This window comes from Aotus nancymaae, unplaced genomic scaffold, assembly GCF_030222135.1.
Source record: "Aotus nancymaae isolate 86718 unplaced genomic scaffold, 86718_ANA_hifiasm-v0.15.2.pri h1tg000090l, whole genome shotgun sequence".
Classification (NCBI taxonomy): Eukaryota; Metazoa; Chordata; class Mammalia; order Primates; family Aotidae; genus Aotus; species Aotus nancymaae.
In genome coordinates this window covers 6,643,554-6,657,818 of record NW_026988505.1, presented here as the reverse complement: position 1 = coordinate 6,657,818, position 14,265 = coordinate 6,643,554, and the positions used below count along the sequence as shown (strand labels likewise).

The following is a 14,265-nucleotide window of genomic DNA, read 5'->3' as shown; positions in this document are numbered from 1 at the left end:
GTGTCCTCTCTGTGACGTGTTTTGGAGGTTAGGACATCTGTGAGCCCCTCATTCCATGTGAAAAGTGGCTAAGACAAAATTAGTAGTTGGGTTGGGTTTGTGCAGAACCATTTAAACTCTTTTTCGTTTCTTTGGCCAAGTTGGGCTAAAGCTTTTTCATGAGACATGAGACAAACCAGAGTGCTTCAAGCTGTTTCCTGTTTCTTTACTGGGATCAGGGAAGTTGAGTTCTTTTTATAGTCCTAGAAACTCTGCATTTGCTTTATTTTGCAACAGTTGGGGAATTAGGGAACAATTGTTTATCATACGTTATTTTAGAGTAAGTTAAATATTCTAGAAAAGTTTATAGATGGTCTGAAACTAGTCCAGCTTCCTAGAAACTGAAGGATTAGATTCTGAGAAAGAAAACTAATCTATTTATTAATGGTTAGTGGGTATAGAATGAATCAGATCCTTATATACTCTAATATATCATTAGAAGATTGTTGGACAGAATCTAACCTAGTTTGTAAAAAACAAAACTTTGCACTTATGAAAGACCACTAAATATGTCATCTGCTCTGTGTTGCCATACTAATCGCAGAACAAAGGATCCCATCCAAGCTAGCATATGCAGGAAAAGAGGATCCTACTGTGAGGCTGTGGGGATGTTCCCTGGAATCCTAGGAACCAGGACCTAACCAGGCTGAGAGGGACCAGAACTGGGACTGGGTGCTGGTGTCCCTGCACCACACCATGTCTCCACACCCTCACCTGGTATAGAGCAAGTGCCTGCTGCTTGTCTATGCTGGCTGATGTCTCAGGGCTTCCGAGGTTACATGCTGTGGTTCTAGGTCCAGACATGCCTTTTGTGGTCTGCTCTGTGAATCAGATTTAATTTCCTGTCGTGAAATGAGTGGTGACCTCTGAAAGTGCCTGCTGCACCATTGTGTAGAATGAAGAGAGAGAAATAAAATAGGATTATCAGTTGTGATGGATTTCAGATTATAATGTATATTGAAATTAGCCTTTCCTTCCCCCTAGAGTTCCCAGGAAGATGTTTTTCACATAGCAGGCACTCAGTCAATATATGTGGATGTTTTAAATGAATGTATTTCGTAGAGTCGTGCATACATTAAGGCAATTGAGATTGGCGCAAAGAAGCGCATGAGCCACTGAGTGTATCAGCCATCAGAGACGAAGGACTCCAGCTGCTTTCTCTGGGACATCTCAGATCACCTGTTTAGAATTTAAGATCTATCATCTCATGTTTTCTGTTACTGTTCTCCATCTTATTTATCTCTACAACTTTGAAATGAAGATCTGTAGATTTTAAATATTTCATTTATGGAAGAGGAAGACGGAGTTTTAAATGATTCCTGAAACCTGATGTGTTAATATATACAAACCAATTTAGGATACAGGGTATATCGTGGAAGAAAAACATCTAAGATAGAATAGCAGCAGTGTTGACAGTACTGAAGATAAATTGTTTCATTTTCTTCCTTTGCTTCTTGGACCTATGGGTCTAAGCACCAGTTTTTTTGGTGTTTGGAGTTCTTGGCATCCGTGTTCCCAGCCTGAAAGCTGCCCATGGTCACATCCACCACTTGTCTTCAGCCCTCTCCATCCCGATGCTGGTTTTCGTTGGTGCCTTCCTGCTGCTGAAGTGCCTCTCCCAGCCTTGATCCTTTTGGTTGAGCGTGCTTCCAACCTGGGTAGTGCGTGCCTGCTCTGGAGACAAATCCCATGTCATACTTCAAACTCGGGCAGTGCATGCCTCCCCTACAGAGAAATCCTGTGTTTCAACTATGTGTTTGTGACACCTACATCCTTATAATGTAGCTGAGAAGATGATTTATGTATTTTTAGTTGCATAGCCTAGAATATATCCAGTTTTTTATTATCTTAGCCTTGACGTCATCCATATCCCAATTTGTCACCAACAAAATAAACTAGCAAGATATTTAATAAATATTTGTCTTTGTCATTACTTCAGCAGGTTAGTAAAAAAGTCACTTAATGGTGTCTCAGTTATACATAAATAGCTTAAATTATTAGCATTGCTATAATTTTACTATAGTCTCATCTAAATCAAAAATTAGTCTTCAGAATAAAAACAAATGTCCTTTGCCAAACTTTTTTTTTAATTGCACAATTAATTGACATTAACTGCCAATTATTTTTGGCTAATTGACTAAGTTTAACTTCTGTGTTGCTCTTCCAGAGGCATGGCTATTGCACCTTGGGAGAAGCTTTTAATCGGTTGGATTTCTCAAGTGCAATTCAAGATATCCGAAGGTTCAATTATGTGGTCAAAGTAAGTGTTCTGTTTCAAAAACTGCTTTGATGACTCTTTTGAACAACTATGTTTTGAAGATTGTAAGTGTACAACGTTTAAGATGCTGGTGTGCCTGTTTACTATATGTTAATCAAAAAACAAAAGGGAACAAGTTCAGGAGAAAACAGTGAGATTGGATGATTTCTCCAGTATTGGTGTCAAAGGTTGCCAAGCCTCAGTGGGGGCAAACACTCACCTGCCCTATGGCTCTGTGGTTGCTTAGGATGCGATAAGGTGGTCCTTTGGGGGTTGCGTCTCGTACCTCTGTACCGTGTCAGTGATAGAACCGTCATGGGATCTTTACCTGATGATTTCACAAATGTTTTCTGCTTTGCATTTTTCACAAAGAATGAGACTTGTGTCACAGAGGAAGAACTAGCTAATAGAAAACAGGAATTTCATACAAAATAGAATGCCACAAAAGCCTTATTGCATTAATGATACCCTTTTAGAAGAAATTTTTATCTTGGGCTACATTCAGAAAGAAAGGATCTTAGCCATATATTCCATTTATTGTTTGCTTTTGTCTAAAGATTAATTACTATGTGGCTTAAGCACTTTCATTCTGTAATGGATAAAATAGAAACTATAGTTTATGAAGCTATTAATTTTGTGTTTCTAATGGTTCTGTGAGACATTGGATAAATGTTTCTTTTACTTGCTTTTAGACAATTAAAAGTGCTACTAGGAGGACAAAAAAAATTAGGGAATTAAATAACTTTAAGCTTCAGATAATTTTATTTGTTATGTTTGGTTACAAGCGGAATTTCCAGGGCTTCTTACATAACTACTACTTAAAATTCCTGTCATGTTCCATGCTTCACTGAAGCCCAGTCACCACGTGCAGGCTGGACTTCCCCAGTGTTTCTGAGTTCTCTTTTAGATGTTTACACACTGACCAGCAGGGTGTCCTCGGTAGGTACCTCTCTTATAGATGATGAAATGCAGATTTGACTCAGCCTTGTGGAAATTTTCAGGACTTAAGTAGCCAGGAAAAATATCAGCAGAGAGGTGTCTTTAGCAGTAACTATTTCTCTGTGTAGCTCTTTGATAGTTCAGACCATAATGAGTTGTTTTATAGTAGCAATTCCTGACCATCTGTCTACGTAAAAGGATTTAATTCTTGGGTGAGTGAGAGAGTAGGATGGGGCACAGGAAGAAGTCATTGGCTTCTGGTGGTTTCTGTGCTGGGTGCCCTGCTCCATCATCTTTGGTCACTGACTCTGGAGAAGGTGCGAGTGTTCTGTGCTTTGTTGGAGGGGGAGTTCATAGACCAGGGCCATTATTTTACCAGTTTCGGTCATTTGAACCATTGCATGATTTTGTTTGGTCTGTGTACCATGTGCTACTATAATTTGCTGAGTAGCTTTTCTTCAAATTTACTTTTTTTAAACAGAAATACCTACTTTACCTTCATCCTAAACACTAATACCTGTGAAGTGGTTAACTTTCTGTTGCTCGTTTTTCTAATGCATATAAAATAAATGCATAACTATAAAAATTAAAATGTGCTTTGCACTTATGTACCAACTAAGCTTACCTTGCAACCCTCTTGAGAAGGGCTGTTTCACCAAACCACCTCTCAGAGGTGGAGCGAGGTAGCTGGTGAGCTTAGGAAGCACAAGGGCTGCATTGCTGCCTGGATTTCCTGGCAGCCTCACAGGTCTGTGCATCTCTGTTGATTGCTGCCTTCCAAGCTGAGCCTTGCTTGGCTCATCAGTGCTTCTGCTCTACAGGAATCCCACCGTCCCCCTCCTGCAGCTGCTCTGGACCTTCCACATTATTCTTCACAAGTCCAGCTAAGTTACCTCTAAAAAGTAATTTGCTCATGTTTACCTTCTGCTGAAAACAAAAAAAAAGCAGCCTTTGTGACTGTGGTAAAGCCTGAGCCTGTGTCTCACCTTAGGTTGGGCTCCTCTGTGTCCCCATCCCAGTTCGTGCCCTCTCTGGCCCATGCCCACTGTCCTCTTCTGTTGGCTTTCTTCCCGTTTGTTCCTTTTTTTTTACTTTATCATGTGCATTTATCATTCATACTGTGCAGGTATTTGGTATTTTTTGCTGCTTTAAATGTTTATAGCAACACTTACTACAACAACTGATTCTCTTGCAGTTCTTCTAAATAACATGATTTTCCATAATTTAGGCTAAGTTGTCCATAATGTCACTCAGTATTATTAGAATACCTATAAATTAGAAGTGTAGAAGCATTTGTTTTTAAATTCTTGATAAAAAGTTTCCTCCTTTTTTTAATGGCATTTAGTAATATCTGTCCTTAAGAATTTGTGTGAAAAACTTAATTTCTTTTCTCTTGTCTTTTCTTTTCTTTTCTTTTCTTTTCTTGATGGAGTCTCACTCTGTCACCCAGGCTGGAGTGCAGTGGCATGATCTCGGCTCACTGCAACCTCCACTTCCTGGGTTCAAGCAACTCTCTTTCCTCAGCCTCCTGAGTAGCTGGTATTACAGGCATGCGCCACGATGACTGGCTAATTCTTTTTTGTATTTTTAGTAGGGATGGGGTTTCCCCATGTTGTTCAGGCTGGTCTCGCACTCCTGACCTCAAGTGGTCCACCTGCCTCAGCCTCCCAAAGTGCTGGCATTACAGGTGTGAGTCACCACGCCTAGCTGTGTCTTTCAACATTTTATTTTATGTAAAATCATTTTGTCCATTTAACCTTAGCAATTTTACACTGAGACTAATCAATAATTATTAGGATTAAAGTTACTACTAGGATTTAGTATTCAATTACAGATTGTTTCTGTTGTCAAAATTAAGATAACTGGTTTGGAATGGAAGTTTAGTTTTTACTCTATCTTGGCGTGATTGAAAATTTGCCATCTTTCAAAAACAGAAATCCAAATTAAAAAGTCTCTTCCACAATCCTATACAGAAAATGATAACCCAGTTTTAGTATTGTCGGTTAAAAAATGTTTGAAACTGCCGTATCAAAGTAAATTTTCAAACATTTACTTTCATAGAAGTTTTTCAAAATTTCAGTCAGATTTTGAGGAATCAATATTGTTTTTCTAAGCTGCATTCAACTCAAGGAGAGTAGAAAACTAACTTTTAACTGCTGTGTTCTTTAAGTACTGGCATGCACCTTAGAGTCACTGTTGAGCTATCCAGTCCCTCATACCTACTGGTGCTGGTGGGGTTCGTAATGAAGCCTGGGAATTTGGGGTGATGAGTTGCTCCTCCTGGAAGTATACTATGGTTAACGAAAGCCATATCACACTGTTCTTATGAAATTGTTGCGTTCTTAAATTCTGTACACGTGGCATTTTTGTCCATCTGCTCATGGCAGTGCAGTTCGGGAAACAAATCCATGCACCATTTCTTGCTTTGGGTTAACACCTACTTAAACTCACGCACGCAAGGTGCACTGCTAAACTATGTTCACACATTGTAAAATAGCCGATTTTCACCACCAGAGTTTAGCAGAACTTACCAATGTTCGGAATTTTTTTAATAAATATAATGCTGTGTATTTAGTTGCAAACTAATTGGTTGTGAGTTATAACACCGTTATATTGCTATTGAACCATTATTAAAACTTGTCTATAATTCAGTAACAATTTGTTTTTGTTTTAATGGATTGTGGAAATTGTCCTGGTTGGTTACTAAAGACTTGTAGTATAATTTGTTGAACTATTAAATTTGCTTTCTTCCAGAGAGCCAGTAAAAACAAATCTTTTCACCCACGAGTAATTTTTTCCCCTATTGACTATTTATAATTATTTCATAATATGCCTTGCGAAACTTTTCTATTAGAAAAAAATGACAAGTCAAGATACAGTTTAGATTTGACCCTGGTAAGTGAACAGTTTTTAATATCTGGTCTGTAATTCAGCTCATTTCTTATTTATCCCATTTATAAGCAATATGTAAGTAAATTAAATGTAGTTTGGTCAGTTTTGTTGTCTTGTTTAAAAAGTTAAATTTAGTTAAATTTTAAAAGTTGTATTAACCAAATACTTGGAATTTTTACCATATATGTAGTTATTTTACCCCCAAATAGATTGGGAGCAGCAGGAATTGGGATTGAAAAGGCTTTGCAGTTGAGTTTGAGCCAGGTATCTTGCTGAAGGCATAAAATGGCCCCACCTTTTGTTTACTGTCCAGGGGCAGGATGCTCTTCACTCAAGGCAGGAGGAGCCCATCAGTACTGGCATCACTGAGCACCTCCTCTGTGCAGATCAACCTACCTTGTCTTTTCTAACTAATGCTTTCAAGAAACTTGGAAATCCAGTTCTAGTCACACTCCCACCATGAAATCTTGTTTGCCAGTGATCACGGGGTTTTGGCAATAGCAACTCAAACCTGCCTGGCTGGGACTTGGCCTCGCCACCCCCATCATGTCTGCAGCACTTCCCTGGCCCTCAGGTGTGCCAGTGTCCATGTGTTTAAGTTGTCTGAGTCCCTGTCCCAGTTGAGCCCTAGGAGCAGGGGCTTGGTTTGTTGACCACTGTTCACCCACCACTGACAATAACACCCCCTTTGTCAAAATGGAGTGAGTGTGTCCCAGCTGCAGTGAGGAACTGCATTTCCATGACCTCGGAGGTGCTCAGCAAACCCAGGATGGCTGGAAACACAAAGGGAGACTGGTACCCGAAAGCTGTGTGGAGGTGGTAGAACTGGGTCCTGAGCCTATAGGTTAATGTGACTGTGGTTTTTACACATTTGTTATCATTCCCTTGGAGTCCTGGGTTTGCACATAGCACTGCGAACAGCAGCCTGCTCCTTTGCCGTCTGGCAGCCAGGAAGTGGCTTCTGACAGCCTGATGCAAACAGCTCCAGGCTCAGTGTGAAAGCTTCCTGAAAGAAGCACAGTGTGCAACTGAAATTTACAAAAATGTTAAATATGCTGTGTTTCCTAAAGTACACACATCTGTAGGAAAAAAGATTTCAGAATTGTGAAGTTTATGTATATAATCTTAGTTATTTGGTAAATTAACTTATCTGAAGTACTTCATTCTCTGCCTATGGCCAGACCGATTAGACAGTACATTCAGTGTCACATACTTTCAAGGACTGCATACTTTCAGTTTAGTATCTTGCCATCATTTATTTTTATGTTTTCATTTGCTTTAGATGTAGGTGAAGAGTCTGTCATGCTTGTCTTTATTCAAAAGTTTCTGTGTCCCTGGGCATTGCTGTGCCCCTCCAGGATTCCCCAGTCCTCTCCTTTAGCCCACCTGCTCCTCACTTTTGGAGATGGACTCCTGCTTCCCAGTGTCCCAGGGATCTATTAAATGGGGAAAGGTGGCCAGGTGCAGTGATTCACACCTGTAATCCCAGCACTTTAGGAGGCCGAGGCAAGAGGATAACTTGAGCCCAGGAGTTTGAGGCCAGCCTGGGCAACATAGGGCGACCCTGTTTCTACAAATAATAATAGTAACAAGCAAATAGGGAAAGACATCTCAGGCTAGACTCTCTAGCTATGTGAATTTTTTTTTCAATTTTTTTCATAATTTCTACTAAGGACTACTCCATAGCAGCAACTTAATTGCAGCAGCCTCACAGCAGCACATGGGAAGGATGCTTGATGAGTGACCCTGGGCTCTCCCAAGCATGGACTCAAGAGTAAGGCAGGGAGGGGAGAGGCTCTGCAGCCACACAGCCATTGTTGGAATTCTGTCTCTTTCTTCTTTATTTACTCAGGGATCTCAAGCATGTGACTTCATCTCATCCATAGTATCTGGTAGATTTTAGCATCTACTTCAGAGCACTGTTAAAAAGTTTAGATTAGTTCTATCATAGGAAGCTCTTGGAACAATAGTCTGTGTTGGCCACTATTTTGATTTTCTTTTGAGGGATGATTTAGATAGAAGGATAACAGCTGCATGGAGATCCATTTATGACTCAAGAGTTAAAGATGAGAAAATGGGGCCCAGAGAGATGGGCTGAAGGTCACAATGGAGACAAGGACAGAGACCAAAAATGTAGCCATCCTGACAGCCAGGAAGTGCTTTTTCATTAAGAACTTATTTCCTAGGTCTATAAACTTTGATTTTCCTCTGATGTAAATTAAGTGACTTTCTTAAATGCATCATATGACATTTTAAAATAATGACCTGGCAAGTTAGATGGAATGTTGAAAAGGACTGTCTTTAAAATTTCAGATCATATTGCTAGTCAGGCTTTTATTTGCTTTGGTGAGTGTTGTTTGAAGGGACACAATCCAATGCTAATTTATTGTTGTATAATAATTAATTCAGTAGGCCCTGCTATATCTCAAGCACCTGACAAGTAGTAGGCAGTTGTTATTCCTAAAATGAATGCATGACTGAGTATACAAACCAACTATTGTATAAATAAATGTTGTGTAAGTTACTCCAATTATTTTTTACCATAGTTAAATCTTCTCCGTAAATTCTACTTGAAGTAGGGACTGATTATTCAGGTACTCTAAAATAATTACATTTTGGCTGATAGTTGTACTGAACCTACAGATTGCTTTTTTTTTTCTTTTTCTCAAGCAAACTGTGTAGTTAGAAATAGAGGAAGTTATTTCCAATTTTTTATTTTTTTGAGACGGAGTCGATTTGTGGCCCAGGCTGGAGTGCAGTGGTGCAGTCTTGGCTCACTGCAACTTTTGTTCCCCAGGTTCAAGTGATTCTCCTGCCTCAGCCTCCTGAGTAGTTGGGATTTCAGGCACCTGCCACCAAGCCTAGCTGATTTTTGTATTTTTAGTAGAGATGAGATTTGACCATATTGGCCAGGCCGGTCTCAAACTCCTAACTTCAGGTGAACCCCCTGTCTCAGTTGGGATTACAGGCGTGAGCCACCACACCTTGCCTATTTCCACTTTATGAAAAGATTCTACACAAAGATATCCTCTAATTTCTTAAGTTAGCAGGACTTTTCTTATACAGAAAAAGATATATTTACATATATGTTTTTCAGTTTTCCTAATTGTTGATTCAAGAATTGGTTGTAGGCTATTTAATTAATTCCAGACATTTCCTATAATTGCCCCCTTAAAAATGCTGGATTAGGAAGATCCAAGATGGCCAATTAGACACAACTCCAGCAAACAACACCCAGTGAGAGAGATGCAGAAATCCAGAGATCTCCTAGCTCCAACGGAGGTACCAGGTGCATTTCAATGGGTCTGGTCTGAGGGTGAGCAAAGCCCACTCAGGGCAGACCGAGGCCGGGAGGGTTGCTGCTTCACTCAGAAAGTACATCTGACCTGCGTGTCAGAGGCTCCCCCTCTGGCACTCCGCTCCAGATACAGCGCTTCCCTCAAAGCCTCAGCAATACACAGAACAGGGGATCTTTGCCAGTCAAGCGCCAGGAATTACAAGCGTGGAGTTGAATAACAGCCTGTGGACTGAGCTATCGCCCCCTCCCCCGGTCCGGAGAAAGAGGGAGCTGTAAGCAGGAGCAGCTGAGCCGACCCCTACCCCATGACCGGAGAGAGAGGAAGCTGAAAGGGGGAGACAGCCGGGTGCAGCTGGGCGGGTCCCTCCCCTCCCCGACTAACCCCAGAGGGCTGAAGTTCTGACTCTAGTGTATTGCGCAGCCAGTGCCACAGTCTGAGATGACCCCTGAATGATCCAGCCCAGTCGAGGAAGGGCACAACCCACCACTAGAGGGGTGGGGCTGGGCTACATGTTTTAACAAAAAACACAGGAAGCCTACGTAGCAACGGGACTGCTTTCTTGACAACCCAGCAGCGCCTACAGGTCAGCAGAAGAGGCGGGCCTAATCTCCCAGTATAAACAAAAAGACACAGCAAGCTGCTCTAGTAACCTGAGGGAGTCCCTAGAAACCCATTAGCGCCTCCACAGGCAGACAAGCAACCTCATCAGGCAGCTCCCTGACACCACAGACAGGTAAATCCACAAAGATGGGAAAAAAACAGTGCAAAAAAGATGAAACCATCAAAGACCAGAACACCTTTTCTTAAAGGGATCACAACTTGACCGAGGAGTGCAACAAATTGACAGAAACAGGCTTCAGAAGGTGGACAATAACAAACTTCTGAGCTAAAGAACACATTCTCACTCAATGCAAAGAAACCAAAAACCTTGAAAAAAGTAAGACGAAATGCTAACTAGAATAACCAGCTTAGAGAAGAATATAAACGACTTGATGGAGTTGAAAAACACAGCACAAGAACTACATGAAGCAAACACAAGTTTTAATAGCCAAATCGATCAAGCAGAGGAAAGGATATCAGAGATTGAAGATCAACTCAATGAAATAAAAAGAGAAGGCAAGAAAAGAGAAAAAAAGTGAAAAGAAATGAACAAAGCCTCCAAGAAATATGGGATTGTGTGAAAAGACCTAATCTGCACTTGATCGGTGTACCTGAATATGATGGGGAGAATGAATCCAAGCTGGAAAACACGCTCCAGGATATTATCCCGGAGAACTTCCTTAGCCTAGCAAGGCAGTCCAAATTTTAAATTCAAGAAATACAGAGAACTCCACAAAGATATTCCTCAAGAAGAGCAACCCCAAAGCACATAATCGTCAGAGTCACCAGGGTGGAAATGAAGGAAAAAATGCTAAGGGCAGCCAGAGGGAAGCCAGTCAGACTCACAGCAGATCTCTCAGCAGAAACCCTACAAGCCAGAAGAGAGTGGGGTCCAATATTCAACATCCTTAAAGAAAAGAGCTTTCAACCCAGAATCTCATATCCAGCCAAATTAAGCTTCATAAGTGAAGGAGAAATAAAATCCTTTACGGACAAACAATTATTGAGGGATTTTGTCACCACCAGACCTGCCCTACAAAAGCTCCTGAAAGAAACACTAAGCACGAAAAGGAACAAGTACCAGTCACTGCAAAAGCAAACCAGTTGGCAAAAACCAAAAATGCAATGAAGAAAATGAGTCAACTAATGGGAAAGAAAACCAGCCAGTAACAAAATGGCAGGATCAAATTCACACATAACAATATTAACATTGAATGTAAATGGCCTAAATGCCCCAGTCAAAAGACAAAGACTGGCAAACTGGATAAAACGTCAGAACCCATCAGTATGCTGTATTCAGGAAACCCATCTCACATACAAAGACACACATAGACTCAAAGGGATGGAAGAAGATTTACCAAGCAAATGGAGAACAGAAAAAAAAGCAGGGGTTGCAATCCTAGTCTCTGATAAAATGGACTTCAAACCAACAAAGATTAAAAGAGACAAGGACACTACATAATGGTAAAAGGATCAATCCAACAGGAAGAGCTAACTATCCTAAATATATATGCCCCCAACACAGGAGCACCCAGATAATAAAGCAAGTTCTTAAAGACCTAAAACGAGACTTAGACTCCCACACAATAATAGTGGGAGACTTAAACACTCCACTGTCAATATTAGATAGATCAATGAGCCAGAAAATTAAGGATATCCAGGACTTGAATGCAGAGCTGGACCAAGTGGACCTAATAGACATATACAGAACGCTCCACCCCAAATCCACAGAATATACATTTTTCTCAGCACCACATTGCACTTACTCTAAAGTTGACCACATCATTGGAAGCAAATCACTCCTCAGCAAATGCAAAAGAACAGAAATCATAAAAAACAGCCTATCAGACCACAGTGCAATCAGACTAGAACTCAGGATCAAGAAACACACTCAAACCCGCATAACCACTTGGAAACTGAACAACTTGCTTCTGAGTGTTGACTGGATAAACAATGAAATGAAGGCAGAAATAAAGATGTTCTTCGAAACCAACCAGAATGAATACACAACTTACCAGAATCTCTGGGACACATTTAAAGCAGTGTCGAGAGGGAAATTTATAGCAATAAATGCCCACCAGAGAAGAGAGGAAAGATCTAAAATCGACACCCTATCATCAAAATTGAAAGAGCTAGAGGAGCAAGATAAAAAACTCAAAAGCTAGCAGAAGAAGAAATAACTAAGATCAGAGCAGAACTGAAGGAGATAGAGACAAAAAAAAAACCCTTCAAAAAATCAATAAATCCAGGAGCTGGTTTTTTGAAAAGATCAACAAAATAGACAGACCACCAACCAGATTAATAAAAAAGAAAAGAGAGAAGAATCAAATAGATGCAATAAAAAACGATAAAGGGGATATCACCACTGATCCCACAGAAATACAAACTACCATCAGAGATTACTACAAACAGCTCTACTCACATAAACCAGTAAACCAGGAAGAAATGTATAAATTCCTAGACACTTGTACTCTACCAAAACTAAACCAGGAGGAATCTGAAACCCTGAATAGACCAATAACAAGGGCTGAAGTAGAGGCAGCAATCAATAGCCTACCAACCAAAAAAAGTCCAGGTCCAGACGGGTTCACAGCCAAATTCTACTAGACATACAAAGAGGAGCTGGTTCCATTCCTTCTGAAACTATCAAACAATACAAAAGGAGGGAATCCTCCCTAACTCATTTTATGAGACCAACATCATCCTGATACCAAAACCAGGCAGAGGCTCAACTAAAAAGGAAAACTTTAGGCCAATATCCACAATGAACATCGACGCAAAAATCTTCAATAAAGTACTGGCAAACAGATTGCAACAGCACATCAAGAAGCTTATCCATCACGATCAAGTAGGCTTCATCCCGAGGATGCAAGGCTGGTTCAACATATGCAAATCTATAAATGTAATCCATCACATAAACGGAACCAAAAACAAAAACCACATGATTATCTCAGTAGACGCAGAGAAGGCCTTCGACAAAATTCAACAGCCCTTCATGCTAAAAACTCTCAATAAACTAGGTATTGACAGAACATATCATAAAATGATAAAGCTATACATGACAAACCTACAGCCAATATCATACTGAATGGGCAAAAGCTGGAAGAATTCCCTTTGAAATCAGGCACTAGACAAGGATGCCCTCTCTCACCACGCCTATTCAACATAGTATTGGAAGTTCTAGCCAGAGCAATCAGGCAAGAAAAAGAAAGGGTATTCAGTTAGGAAAGGAGGAAGTCAAACTGTCTCTATTTGTAGGTGACATGATTGTATATCTAGAAGACCCCATCGTCTCAGCCCAAAATCTTCTCAAACTGATAAGCAACTTCAGCAAAGTCTCAGGATACAAAATCAATGTGCAGAAATCACAAGTGTTCCTATATACCAATAACAGACAGAGAGCCAAATCAAGAGCGAACTCCCATTCACAATTGCTACAAAGAGAATAAAATACCTAGGAATACAACTAACAAAAGATGTAAAGGATCTCTTTAAGGGGAACTACAAACCCACTGCTCAACGAAATAAGAAAGGACACAAACAGATGGAGAAACATTCCATGCTCATGTTTAGGAAGAATCAATATCATGAAAATGGCCATACTGCCCAAAGTAATCCATAGATTCAACGCTATCCCCATCAGGCTACCAAGGACCTTCTTCACAGAACTGGAAAAAAAACACTTTAAACTTCATATAAAATCACAAAAGACCCCTCATAGCCAAGACAATCCTAAGCTAAAAGAATAAAGCCGGAGGCATCACACTGCTGGACTTCAAACTATACTACAAGGCTACAGTAGTTGAAACAACGTGGTACTGGCACCAAAACAGAGACATAGACCAATGGAACAAAACAGAGGCCCCAGAAGAAACACCACACATCTACAACCATCTGATCTTTGACAAACCCAGCAAAAACAAGCAATGGGGAAAGGACTCTATGTTTAATAAATGGTGTTGGGAAAACTGGCTAGCAATATGCAGAAAGCAGAAACTGGACCCCTACCTGTCACCTTACAGTAAAATCAACTCCAGATGGGTCAAAGATTTAAACATAAAACCTAACACCATAAAAACACTAGAAGAAAACATAGGCAAAACCATCCAGGACATAGGCGTAGGCAAGGACTTCATGACTAAAACACCAAAAGCAATGGTAATAAAAGCCAAGATAGACAAATGGGATCTAATTAAACCCCAGAGCTTCCATACAGCAAAAGAACCATCATTAGAGCAA

The 14,265-nt window shown here is 40.4% G+C and overlaps 1 protein-coding gene across 4 annotated transcripts in view; it reads left to right on the top strand.

Annotated features, from left to right (window-relative positions):
• Positions 1-14,265, top strand: part of FBXO25 (F-box protein 25) — an 88,822-nt gene that overhangs the window by 37,725 nt on the left and 36,832 nt on the right. For all 4 annotated transcript variants that reach the window (XM_012458695.3, XM_012458692.3, XM_012458694.3 and 1 more), the window contains exon 5: positions 2,207-2,299. In XM_012458695.3, the coding sequence (XP_012314118.1) occupies positions 2,207-2,299 (93 nt within the window). The remainder of the gene's footprint in view (positions 1-2,206; positions 2,300-14,265) is intronic.